The sequence below is a fragment of the Neovison vison genome, chromosome 7, assembly GCF_020171115.1.
Source record: "Neovison vison isolate M4711 chromosome 7, ASM_NN_V1, whole genome shotgun sequence".
NCBI lineage: Eukaryota > Metazoa > Chordata > Mammalia > Carnivora > Mustelidae > Neogale > Neogale vison.
Window position 1 is genome coordinate 25,682,426 of NC_058097.1, and position 14,247 is coordinate 25,696,672.

A 14,247-nucleotide genomic window follows, 5' to 3' on the forward strand; every position below is an offset into this window, starting at 1 on the left:
TGATAAAGTGGATTGTCAGTATTTTCTTGTAGACGACGACTTCTTCCTTTTTTTTTTTTTTTGGAGAGAGAGAGCGAGCGAGCTAGAGAGAGAGAAAGTAAGTAAGTGAGAGCATGAGAGGGAAGAAGGTCTGAGGGAGAAGCAGACTCCTCTGCTCCCCCCTCCCCCCATCAAGCTGGGAGCTTGATGTGGGACTTGATCCTGGGAGTCTGGGATCATGACCTGAGCTAAAGGCAGTTGCCTAACCAACTGAGCCACCCAGGCGCCAGACTCAGTATTTTCTTGAGAGTTAATTAAGGGTATTACTATGTTCTGTTTTGACTTTGACTTTTTAATGTTTTTCAAACTTCACAGAAACCAAATTTCCATTTATTTTTGAAAATATATTTGTGGGGTGTGACTGTGTGCCTGGCATAAAACTTTTATTTAGTTAAACTTCAAGGAGCAAAGTAGAAGAGTTAGGATACATTTTCAAGGGTTTGTGCATATCAAAGTAATCAAACTCACCTCGAAGATTGATTTCCACACTGGGCTCTATGTCATGACCCTAAGATCATATTGTGAGCTGAAATCAGGAGTCTATAGTTAACCAACTGAGCCAGCTAGGTGTGCCCTAAATATCAGTATTATAAACTTAATTCTATTGAAGATGGAGGAAATTAATTTTGCTTTTGTGAAGGATAATCATTACTCCTGGCTTGTATTTTCTTCCATTGATCTTTTAAACCTTTTCCATTTTCCTATTTTCTTTCAGTTTTATTGAGAAATAATTGATACAGATATACATCACTGTACAAGTTCAAGCATATAGCACGATGGTGTGATTTACATATATGTTTTGATTTACATATATTGGAAAATGATTACCACAGTAGATTGAGCTAGTTCTTATCTTCTCCTATAGATACAGTGAAAAGGAAAAGTTTTCCCATTTTCTTAGTTAAGTAGGTACTTTTTATATTTCTAGCTGTATAAAATAGCATGGGATAAAGTCATACTAGGAAAAGTCCAAGGATTTCACTCAGGGCTTTTGTATATTAACATTTCTTAATCTTTGTATTGAAGGCGGAAGCATTTTCCTGAGGTTTAATTTCTGTTTCAGTATTGAAGAATGTCGCAATATAATCATGCAGTTTGGTGTTCGGGAGGTCACAGCTGCCCAGGTTGCCAGGGTTTTGGGGATGATGGCTCGAACTCATTCAGGATTGACAGATGGAATTCCGTTACAGGTAAATATAGAAATCAGCTGTTCTATAGTGTGAATTAATATCCTGTCCTCTTTACTTTCTTTATTAAATTACAGTATGATTGATCTGCCAACCAGAGCTGAACACATTAAGTAGTTGGGTTTGTTTAATTCATATTTTACTTGTACAGAGTATCTCTGCTCCTGGCAGTGGGATCTGGAGTGATGGAAAAGATAAAAGTGATGGAGCACAGGCACACACATGGAATGTAGAAGTCTTGATTGATGTTCTCAAAGAACTGGTGAGTACATGTAATCATGATTTTATATGCATGATGTTAATATGATAGAGCCCAAAGAAAGCAGATTTTATTTTATTATTTGTTCTCAAAGAACTGGGTACATGTAATCATGATTTTATTTGCATTATGTTAATATGATAGAGCCCAAAGAAAGCAGATTTTATTTTATCATTTTATTTTTTAAAGATTTTATTTATTTATTTGACAGAGATCACAAGTAGAGAGGCAGGCAGAGAGAGAGGAAGGGAAACAGGCTCCTGCAGAGTAGAGAGCCTGATGCAGAACTTGGTCCCAGGACCCTGGGATCATGACCTGAGCTGAAGGCAGGGTCTTTAACTCACTGAGTCACCCTGGCGCCCCAAGAAAGCAAATTTTAATAAATAAAATGCTTAGCTGAATGAGAGCAGCAATGTTTTGGGGTTTCCCAACTTCATTGGCTCCAAAGTAATGAACTTTACAAAGTGATTATCTTCTGGAGATAGTTCATAATCACATACCTGTTTTGTTCATTAGGAGTTGTTGCTGTTCATTTCTGAGTGACATTGCTGAGGAGTTTGGTGGAGTCCTGGTGTGTGGTTATTTTGAAGAAACAAATTTAATGCAGAGTAGTGATTATATAAGGAATTACTGAGAAAGGAGGCCTTCTGAATGTTTTGTGGAAAGTGCAACAAAAATTCTGCTGTCTTGTTCATGGTGGATAAGGATAATAAAATTCATATTTCTCTTAACTACTTTAACTTACAGAATATCCATAAACTAAATAATTTGCCCCCAAATAAAGTATCTTTCTTAAAATGTAAAAATGCTTAAGTAAAACATGTAGGAATGAAACCTTGAGAATTGGGGATGGTAAAGTGTAATCAGTGGGGGAATAAAGGAGTCAGGATGTATGTAATATCTTCATTCTCATCCATAAAATGTCTAGGAACAAGATACAACGTTGAAGACTAGAGATATAGATATCTCTATATCTATATCTATATCTGGATATAGATATAAAGAGATCTCTATATCTATATCTATATCTATATATATATTTACAACATAATATTCCTTGTAAGGTCTCAGGACATTGATCCTAATTCTCATTTTTAGTTTTCTATGTTAGTGATTTATAGATATAATTGGGTTACAGATGACTTCCATGGCTTTTAAAATTTTTCTTGATAGGTAGATTTATAGTATTCAGATTTATTCTCCTTTAGTAGTAGGAAAAAATAATACTTGATCATGGCAGAAAATTTGGAAATGAAAAAAAATTGCCAGTTTTATTACGTATGGATACCACTTTTTTATTTTTAAAGAATTTATTTATTTAAGGGAGAACACCTAGCCACAGTGAGAGAGCACAAGCAGGGCAAGGGCTGGAGGGAGAAGCAGACTCCCCACTTAGCAGGGAACCCGATTCGGGGCTCCGTCTCAGGACCCTGGGATCATGATCTCGGCAGAAGGCAGACGCTTAACTACTGAGCCACCCAGGCGCCGCCCCCAACTTACTGTTTTGATTTTATCTTGTGGTCATGCATAAGTAAAAAATGCCCTTTTCACTCAGTAGTTCCATCATTGTACTATATTGCCTTACTGAAAATCTCTTTTTAAAATTGCAGATAAGGACAGTATTTCACGTTACCATTCCTGTTTACTGTTTTCAGAGAGTGCAAAAGGCTGTAAAATTGAGAGCCTGCACTGTGGGTTTGAACTGTTGAATTAGTAATCTCTTTTCTTCCTTCTTTTTCTTCTTATATTAGAGTTTTTTACATACTTTTTGTGGCAGGGAGCAGAGGACAATTTCATTTTGGGTCAGCAATTTGATTTCTCCATTGCCCAGCAAAGATGAGAGGAAGAAACCAAGGGGATTCTTAACATCTTACCAAACTTTTTACTAAATTGTCTCTATGATAATGCTGTGTAATAACACATTATTGGTTCTGTTCTGTTATAGTCAGTACTTGAAACAAATGTTAGAAAGAAGAGAAAATCTTATTTTCTGAATGTTGTTGTTACCTTAGAGTGAATACTTCTTTTGAAGTTTGTTCTTTGTACCCTTGCTTTGTAAAGCAAGCATTGATGTCTTCATGGCTTGCAAGGAGTCGCCTTAGAGCAAAACTAAACTGTCCATGGTGCTTCGAGGATTTTTAAGAATAGAGTGTGCACAGCCTTTTTCTTTTCAAGCATAAAATAAACTTAGTACTTTGTGCAGAGTGTTTGGTAAATTATCTTCTGTAAACTTGCTTCCTTTGCTTCCCCCCCCCCTTAAGATTTTTATTTATTTGAGAGGAAAAGAGAATGAGAGAGAGCGAGCATGAGAGGGGGAAGGTCAGAGGGCGAAGCAGACCTCTTGCTGAGCAGGGAACCCAATGCAGGACTTGATCCTGGGACTCCAGGATACTGACCTGAGCTGAAGGCAGTCGTTCAACCAATTGATTTCACCCCGGTGCCCTGCTTTCTGTTTTCTTAAGGAGTCTTATACTGCTTTTTTGAATACCTTTTCATAGAACATTTTTTTAAATGGCATTTTCAGTCATTTTGACATAAAGAATTTAGACCACTTTTCCTGATGCATACTTGGTATACTTTGTAGGGGAGATCTTCAGTTAATTAAGAATGGTATTTGGGAGGTGCCTGGGTGGTTCAGTCTGTTAAGGATGGATTTGATTTTGACTTAGGTCGTGATCTCGGGCTTGTGAGATTGAGCCCTGTGTCAGGCTCTATGCTCAGTGTGGAGTCTGCTTGAGATTCTCTGTCTCCCTTTCCCTCTGCCCTTACCCTACACTTGAGTGCATGTGTTCTCTATCTCTCTCAGTAAGTCAGATCTTTTTAAAAAAATGGTATTTGGGATAATTGACTTATCTTTGCAACTTTGTTCCAAGGTAGTGGAATCTGGGGTGTAAAAACAGAGAGGCATTAATTGAGGAATTTTACCAAACTGGGATAGGATTGTTTGTTGGACTAAGTTACCCACTCCCATTGGCTGTAAGTATGTCATGAACTAAAAGGTTGGAGTGCCTTGCTAGTAGAACCAATTTATTTTAAATATTAAGAATTGTTTTTCTACGTCTTTATAAATTCCAGGTTATGATTATTTTGAGTTTATAATTAGAACATTTTAATTTCTGATTCAGTTTGGCTTTTTGGGTAAAGCATAGAAATGTGTATACTTTTTGTTCATTAGGTTTCGAAATGTTTTTGTTTTAGAACCCGAGTTTGAATTTCAAGGAAGTAACTTATGAACTGGACCATCCTGGATTTCAAATTCGTGACAGTAAAGGACTTCATAATGTGGTTTATGGCATTCAGCGGGGTCTAGGTATGGAAGTGTTCCCAGTAGACCTCATATATAGACCTTGGAAACATGCAGAAGGCCAGGTAAGTGATTGGTGTTCAATTGTAGAAGGGGAGGCAAATAATGACTTCCTTCTTACGTAGTGTCTTCTGTACATTGGTTAAAATGATATTTTAACGTAGAATTTGTCTTGTGCAGTACAGAATAGTAGAGACATCAGTATTTTGAAAAGGAGATCATCATAGTTGAGTACTAGTCAGACTTAAAGTGTAGCAAACCATTTTTCCAACTATTTCTGTCCAAGACCATTTTTTCTCCTGTCTTTCATGTGTTTGAATTGTCTGTGGTTTTGAAGAGCAGGTAATTAAGATTTAAAACAAAAATTGTCAGAGCGCCTGGGTGGCTCAGTCGTTGGGCATCTGCCTTCGACTCGGGTCATGATGGTGGGGTCCTGATATCGGGCTCTGCGTCAGTCTCCCTTTTCAGTAGGAGGCCTGCTTCTCCCTCTCCCACTCCCCCTGCTTATGTTCCCTCTCACTGGCTGTCTCTCTCAAATAAATAAATAAAACCTTAAATAAATTGTCATTTTAATAAATTAAGATTAGCCTATGAAAATACTTCACATTTTCATAGCATTTGCATTCATTTATGGTAGTAAGAGCTTTTTTCTCTTGTTCCAGCTCTCCTTCATTCAGCATTCCCTTATAAATCCAGAGATCTTCTGCTTTGCTGACTATCCCTGTCATACGGTTGCCACTGATATTCTGAAAGCACCACCAGAGGATGACAATCGAGAAATTGCCACATGGTAAAGACTCACCTCTAGCTTTTCTTGCAATACAGAATTAATAAGGAATAATTATGTAGTTAAAAATTTTACTGGAACAGTATTTTTAGTGAGCCTGTTTAAACTTTAAATTTTATAGAGGGTTGTTGATGGATAAAAGTGTATTTTTAGTTTCCTTATCACTAGATAGTTATGTTTTTCCTCTGTAAGGTCTGCCAGTGGGTATTCTCTGAAACTGTCAAATATTGGAAGGAAGTTTGTACTTCTCCCTTAGTTTAGACCCCTTTCTTCTGTCTACAGATATGCTTGCTTTCTTTTCTTTGTAAGTAGTCAAGATGGCCAACCCATCAATTCTAATCCTTTCAGCTAAATTACCTAGTTTATTTGAGTTCCAATTCCTAATTTCTGAGGGAGAATCTGACTCTGGCCCAGTACGTTTCTCCTGGAACTCAAGTCACTCCTCTCTAGGAATGTGAGGTAAGGATGGTGAAAGTACTTGCATTACTATTGAAAAACAAACAAACACACACACACACACACACACACACACACACACACACACACACACACACACACACACACACACACACACACACACACACACACACACACACACACACACACACACACACACACACACACACACACACACACACACACACACACACACACACACACACACACACACACACACACACACACACACACACACACACACACACACACACACACACACACACACACACACACACACACACACACACACACACACACACACACACACACACACACACACACACACACACACACACACACACACACACACACACACACACACACACACACACACACACACACACACACACACACACACACACACACACACACACACACACACACACACACACACACACACACACACACACACACACACACACACACACACACACACACACACACACACACACACACACACACACACGGTGGGGGGGGGACATGGGCTGGATTGCTCCCCAAAGGTAACTGCTTTGTTTCTTACTTTTTTTCTAAACAGTTTTCTGAGACCCTTTCGCAACACGGAACAAATGATTGAATTTTGGGGGCTCTGGGTGGGATTTTTAGGGCACTTTAAAGCCCTTTAGTTATTGCCAGAATTTCTTAAGTGAGAGATGATAAACTTACTGTAACAGGTTAGTTAATACCTGGCTTTTCTGGCGAGATGGTCTCTGTAGCACTGCTTGACTATTGCAGCACAGTATAAATATGGGTGTAGTTCTTTCAACAAAACATTTACTGAAACAGGCAGTAGGTACGATCGGTCTTGTGGATGTAGTTTGCTGATCCCTGTTCTGAAAGATTGACTCCCAATCAGTAGTTGGTTCTAGTTTGTCCTTTTCTCAGGTGCTAGCAACATTGGATATGCAGGCTTAATTGATATTTTTTCCCCATCAAGTCCAAGTATGTAGCAGTATTTCTTTTATAAAACTTAAATGTCATAGCGCATTTAACAATTCCTTAACAGGTTTGTCTCAAAAATGTCTACACAGTTTGTATGATAAAGAGTCCAGACAGGGTTTATATGGTTTCTTTCATTCTATAAATCTACCTTTTCTCATTCTCTTTTTTGAAATACAATTTTGCCATTGATTTGATGAGTAATAGGATTTTTTATCCTTTAAACTATCCCATGGTATGGGGTATATGTTTCCTCATGGCATTTAATTTGATCTCTGTCCCCATAGTTTTCCTGGACTAAGGTTAGAGTAAGATACTGAGATTTGATTAAAGTCAACCACATTCAGCTTCTTGGGGCAAGAATAATGCATAGGGGATGCTGTGGACTTCTGAATTTTCTTGACATCAGAAGGCACTTAAGTTAGACCTTGGCATTACCAAAGTAAGTTTTCAGGCTCTATTTTTGTGTAGAATTTTTTGTGTGTATAAATTAGGTCTGGGTTTACATTTTGGGTTTATGACTATTCCTAAATAAACTCTGTGATGTTGTTTCTATTTTTTATACCAATCACAAAAATCTTTGATGGTATCTCCTTGGTAAGAATGATCCATGATTGTATAAGTGGTCTGTGGTGTCCCCTCTCCTAAACCACTTATTGTCAACTTGGACCGCCTTTGAAATTAGTATGAAAGTATATCAGCATATGATTTTAATATGAACACCACCAATTTAAACACTTTTCGAGTTGACAACAACTCAGTTTTATTGTGATAGCTGGTAACACTTATTTGGAAAATACATTTTTGTTTGCTTAGGTTTTCATTGACAGTATCTTACTTCCATTCTTCTTAGGAAGAGCTTGGATTTGATTGAATCTCTGCTGAGGCTTGCAGAGGTGGGGCAATATGAGCAAGTCAAACAGCTCTTCAGCTTCCCTATTAAACACTGTCCAGACATGCTGGTATTGGCCTTACTACAAATCAACACCTCTTGGCACACCTTGCGCCATGAGCTCATTTCTACTCTGATGCCAATTTTCCTCGGAAACCATCCTAACTCTGCTATTATTTTGCACTATGCATGGCATGGGCAGGTAAGAAATAGACATTTTTTTCCTCTTAATAACTGACATTCTTTGGAGCATGTTCAACTAAATTGTCAATCTTCAGTTATGACACTTTCAAAAAGTGGCACTTCCACAAAGCTTACTTTATCTTTTAGCATCATATGAATGTTAAAGTTTAAAACTTCAAAGAACGAGAGGGAAGAAGCAATAAACAAACAAACAAACAAATAAATAATTCGGTACCACGAAAGCTCTGTACAACAAGGGCACCAGTATGCTTTTGATAATAGTAAGGAGCTTAATTTATTATGGAGCCAGAAGGTGCTCTTGTCACTTTTTAACAGTAAACAGAAGAAGATTATAAATCAATTTACTCGACATTATTTTGTCTTTTATCCATATTTAGCATCTACATTTTATTTTAGATTCTGCTGAAATGCCCTTTAAGCCCTGTGCTTTCCCTCCCTAAGTCTGTAGAATTGATTTAATCTGTAAATATGTTTTGTTCATTGAATTTTTTTCCCCTAATGCCCTATTATATTTTTAATAATGACAAATTCAGAATCTGTAGAAAAAGCAGTTATTTATATCAAGTGCTCCCCTTTTTATTTTTTCATTTTATTTTTTTAAATTTTTTAATTTTTTAAAAGATTTTTATTTATTTATTTGAGAGAGAGACAGTGAGAGAGAGCATGAGCGAGGAGAAGATCAGAGGGAGAAGCAGACTCCCCATGGAGCTGGGAGCCCGATGTGGACTCCATCCCGGGACTCTGGGATCATGACCTGGGCCGAAAGCAGTCGTCCAACCAATTGAGCCACCCAGGCATCCCAAGTGCCCCCCTTTTTAAAGATTTATTTAATATTTATTTGAGAGAGAGAGACAGAGATAGGGGAAAGAGCAGAGGGAGACAGTCTCCAAGCAGACTCCCCATTGATTGTGGAGCCCAACACAGGGCTCAGTCTCCTGACCCCGAGATCATGACCTGAGCTGAAACCAAGAGTCAGACGCTTAACCAACTGAGTCACCAGGGCTCCGCTCTAGTGCCTTTTTTTTTTGGCTATTTTTTTCTTCAGTACTCACACACAGAAAGAATATAGACTTTAGGGCGCCTGGGTGTCTCAGTGGGTTAAGCCGCTGCCTTCAGCTCAGGTCATGATCTCAGGGTCCTGGGATCGAGTCCCGCATAGGGCTCTCTGCTCAGCAGGGAGCCTGCTTCCTCCTCTCTCTCTCTGCCTGCCTCTCTGCCTACTTGTGATCTCTCTCTGTCAAATAAATAAATAAAATCTTTAAAAAATTAAAAAGAAAATTTGTTAATGAACCATTTATATTGAAAATGTTAAGTTTAGTTCTATGTTATTCAGTCAACCCTCCATTTTTAGATTCAAATTATATGGTAAACTTAGAGTTTACAGAATGTTTAACAAGCATTTATCCAAAAGCTTTGCAGGCCAGGTATTTTTAGGTCTTTATCACCACAGGTATAAGGTGGAAAGGGCAGACCAAAAGGAGCTGCATCTCCTCACACCTTGTTTGATTTGGATCTTCTGTCGCTCTAGGACTGTAACTGGAAAGTGATTTAGGTATAGTGATAGCAGTTGCCTTGCCATTCCTTCTCTGAGAACTAGTCACTAAATTCCAACTTAATTTCTTTAATTCAGCTGCAAGTCTTTAGATCAGTCCTCAAAGCCAGGCTGTTTTCTGGAAATAAAGAAAATTGGATAATTACAGAAAAACGAACATTCTCATTTGTGAAAATAGCTAGATGTTGTAAAATGTACGAGTACCATTCCTGGAATACTACACTGTGCAACATGAGAAATGATGACCTTAAACCAATTTTAAAAGCTTATAGACGAGTAATTCTATAATTTAATAATAAGGAATTTATACAGATTTGATGTATCCTCATGTTCACATTGTATTCTATTCTGTTTGAAAATGTATTGGCAGATGTTTTATAGGATAAGTTTTTACTGAATGACTGTATGACCCAAGGTTTAGGGACAGGCTTTCATTTGGAAGATCTGGAAATAACTTGATTTTCCTACAGAGAATGTCTCTGCAATCACTGCTTGAGGATTGAACTTAAAGTCTGCACTGATACACCTCAATTTTACATATACATAGCAAATTAGATTAGCCGGGTGTTTGCAGTAGTGCCTATGAAAATGTTTAGCAGTACTGATATGTAACCCCCATTTTTCTTTTTTTAGGGACAGTCTCCCTCAATCCGCCAACTTATTATGCACGCGATGGCAGAATGGTACATGCGAGGGGAGCAGTATGATCAGGCCAAATTGTCTCGAATACTTGATGTGGCCCAGGACTTGAAGGTGAGCTTGGAGGGACAGGCTAACACTTTTATTTATTAATGAGAAAAGAAAGCCTTTTTTTTTTTTTTTTTTTTTGAGGAAAGAAAGCTCTTTAAATAAAGATTCATTTGTTTTGGAGAGAGAGGAGGAGTATGAGCAAGGGTGGGGCAGGGCAAGTGGGGAGTGGCAAAGGGAGAGAGAAAAATCAGGTTGACTTCTTGCTGAGTGTAGAGGCTGACATGGGGCTGGTTTTATGACCTTGAGATCATGACCTGAGCCAAAATCAAGTTGGGTGCTTAACTGACTGCACCACCCAGGCACCCCAGAAAACATTTTTCATGTAACATAGATGCCTTAGGAATAATTCAAATTTAACTAGTATTTAGCTAGATTAGGTTGATATTTACAGTTTGCCTTGGTAAGTACAAAGGGTTTGGAAGGAAAATGGTTTTAGAAAGGTAAGAAATGAGGGTGCCTTGGTGACTCAGTCAGTTAAGCATCTGCTGTTGGCTCAGGTCATGGTCTTGAGATTGGGTCCTGGGTTGGGCTACTTGCTGAATGGGGAGTCTGCTTCTCCCTCTGTCTCCCTGCCCCCATCCCTACTTCTTGCTCTCTCTTAAATAAATAAGTAAAATCTTTGTAAAAAAGTGAAAAAAATGTTTTCAGTTCTTAGTACATTTGATTGAGTTTTGTTTTGTCTTCTGTGATAGTTGCAAGGCTATTTTAAAGCAAGTGATAATTGACTTCATGTAGTATGCTAGATATAATTTGTGGGGAAACTGGTTGGGTTTCACCCTTTTGGAAGTTTTATTAGCATTCATGGTATCTTTTGACAAGTAGTCTGACACTTGATGTCTTTGACCAGTAGGTGCATAGTACTGGTGTTGAAGTTGTGCTTAGGTTGGAATAAGTCTGAGTTTAAATTTTTAAAAATGGAGTATTGATTGTTTTTTATGCATTGTGTCTTGCTCTGACTTAGGTTGAGTTATTTTCAGAAGCACAGGGTAAAGTCATGTGTTTGTCCACCTTTGAAATGTGATCTTATTTTTAGTAAAAACTGATATCCCCAATTAATTATACTAAGCTGCTTAAAAAATGATGACCAAGAAAATATTAGCAGTATGTTTTATTTAGACTTGTTTGTGAAAGTAAAAGCAGGGAACAGAGACTAGAACAGAATGAGAGAAAGATACTTAATTGCTTATCTTAACAGGCTTTTTTTCTTTAAGATTTATTAATTAAAAAAAAGATTATTGGAGGGAGAGGATGTGTGCATGTTGGGGAAGGGGGAGGAGGGGGCAGAGGGAGAGGGATATACAGAAATCACAAGTAGACTCCCTAATGAATGGAAAGCTTGCTGTGGGGCTTGATCTCTCACTGCTTTGACATCATGATCTGAGCCAAAGTCAAGAGTTGTAATGCTTAACTGTCTGAGCCATCCAGGCATTCTGACTTAAAGTTTCTGATATTCTTTTGTTTTAGGCCTTGTCAATGCTGCTAAATGGTACTCCATTTGCCTTTGTTATTGACCTTGCTGCACTTGCTTCACGTCGTGAATACCTCAAACTTGATAAGTGGCTCACAGATAAAATTCGAGAGCATGGAGTAAGCAGGATTTGTCCATTTATTACTGCTTTAAAATTTTGATGGCTTAATTAGTTAAACAGTGGCAATGAAGATATTATTTTGTGGATTTTAGTCCTACTGTCTTTTAATAGTCTTTAATCTGAAAACAATTTATCTTAAGTCTCAAAGCAGTTAAGATCAGTTTCACATAAACTCAAAGATTTTTTTTTTCCTAGGAGCCTTTTATCCAGGCATGTATGACTTTTTTAAAGAGACGGTGCCCTTCTATTTTGGGTGGACTTGCTCCAGAGAAAGATCAGCCCAAAAGTGCTCAACTTCCTCCAGAAACTCTGGCGACAATGTTGGCCTGTTTACAAGCTTGTGCAGGGTAAGAAGAGTATGTTTACATAGGACTGTTTAGTATTGGAATTGGATTATATGAGTAAATTGTTTGGGGAAAGAGGGGTTGAATGATTAAAAGTGACAGCAGCTTAGATAATCCAGTCATTTTTAAATCCAAAGTGCTATACTAAAAATACGTATTAGATCCATTTGAGTTGATTTTTTTGTATATGAATGTAAGGTGAGATTCAGATTCATTGCTTTGCATATGGATGTTCAGTTGTCTCAACACATTTGTTTACTCTCTTTCGAATTGTGTTCTGAAAAGTTGCCTGAAATGTGGGGGTTTTATTTCTGGATTCTCAGTTCTGTTGATCTGTACATGTTGATCCTTAAACCAGGACCACGCCATCTTGATGCTATAGCTTTTCAGTGAGTTTTGAAATTGGGGAGTGTGAATCCTTTTAACTTTGTTCCTTTTCAAGATTGTTTTGGCTATTCTGGGTCCCTTATATTCCCATATGAATTTTTTTTTTTTTAAAGATTTTACTTATTTATTTGACAGACTAAGATCACAAGTAGGCAGAGGCAGGCGGTGGGGGGGCAGGCTCCCTGCTGAGCAGAGAGCCAGATATAGGGCTCGATCCTAGAACCCTGAGATCATTACCTGAGCCGAAGGCAGAGGCTTTAACCCACTGAGCACCCAGGCACCCCTCCCATATGAGTTCTTGTAAAGTTGTGAAGGTCATCACTGGAATTACATTGAATTTTATATCATTTGGGGAAGTATTGCCATCTTATAATACTAAGTTTTGTGATTCATGAATTTTATTTAGGTCTTCAATTTTTTTCAGTGATGTTTTGTCATTTTCAGTGTATAAGTCCTAATCTTCCTCTGTTGTATGTATAGTTTCTTTTGTATGAGTCAGGTAATGGCATGAATAGTTCTTTCTCCTTCCCATCTTTTTTTTTTTTTCTACAGTGAACCTGCAGTCTGATGTTGAATAGAAATAGCCAGAGCAGACATTCTTGTCTTGTACTTGAATTTAGAAGGTGTTTAACCATTAAGTGTAATGTTGGCTGTGGGTTTAGATACCCTTCAGGTTGAGGTTTCCTTACCTTTAATTCTAGTTAGTTGCATGTTTTATCATGAAGATATTTTATTAGATGCTTTTGTCTGTATCTCATGAGGTGATTGTGTGGTTTTTGTTTTTTTATTTTGTTATGCATATTAAGTGAGATTTGGATGTTAAAAAATCTTGCATTCACTTGGTCTTTGTGTATACTACTTTTTAATATGTTGCTGAATTCAGTTTGCTAGTATTCAGTGAGGGTTTTTGTGTCTGTGTCCCTAAGGGATATTGTTCTGGGGTTTTCTGTTTTGTCTGGTTTTGATTATCAGGGCAATAATAGCCTCATGCAGTGAATTGATACATGTTCTTTCCCTTTCCTCTTTAAATTGTTGTAAGAAAAATTGGTGTCAATTCTTTAAATGTTCCGTAGAATTAAGCAGTGAAGCCGTCTGGTCCTGAGCTTCTGTATCTTGTTACAGATGTAAACAGATTTTTTTTTTTTTTAAGATTTTTATTTTTAAGTGATCTGTACACTCAGTGGTGCCTTGAACTTACAACTCTGAGACCATGAGTCACATGGATCTATTTTTTTTTTTTTCTTCAAAGATTTATTTATTTATTTGACAGAGAGAAATCACAAGTAGGCAGAGAGGCAGGCAGAGAGAGAGGGGGGAAGCAGGCTCCCTGCTGAGCAGAGAGCCCGATGCGGGACTCGATCCCAGGACCCTGAGATCATGACCTGAGCTGAAGGCAGCGGCTTAACCCACTGAGCCACCCAGGCGCCCTCACATGGATCTATTGACCGAGCTAGCCAGGTGCCCCTAGGGAAATTTTCATTTTTTTTTTTTTCCTCTTTTGAATCAGTTTTGGTTA

The 14,247-nt window shown here is 37.9% G+C and overlaps 1 protein-coding gene across 6 annotated transcripts in view; it reads left to right on the forward strand.

The window, feature by feature from the left end:
- CNOT1 (CCR4-NOT transcription complex subunit 1) overlaps positions 1-14,247 on the forward strand; it is a 111,670-nt gene that overhangs the window by 47,195 nt on the left and 50,228 nt on the right. For all 6 annotated transcript variants that reach the window (XM_044256030.1, XM_044256033.1, XM_044256032.1 and 3 more), the window contains exons 9-16: positions 1,103-1,229; positions 1,378-1,488; positions 4,684-4,854; positions 5,452-5,579; positions 7,867-8,107; positions 10,295-10,414; positions 11,876-11,998; positions 12,196-12,347. In XM_044256030.1, coding sequence (XP_044111965.1) covers positions 1,103-1,229; positions 1,378-1,488; positions 4,684-4,854; positions 5,452-5,579; positions 7,867-8,107; positions 10,295-10,414; positions 11,876-11,998; positions 12,196-12,347 — 1,173 coding nt within the window. The remainder of the gene's footprint in view (positions 1-1,102; positions 1,230-1,377; positions 1,489-4,683; positions 4,855-5,451; positions 5,580-7,866; positions 8,108-10,294; positions 10,415-11,875; positions 11,999-12,195; positions 12,348-14,247) is intronic.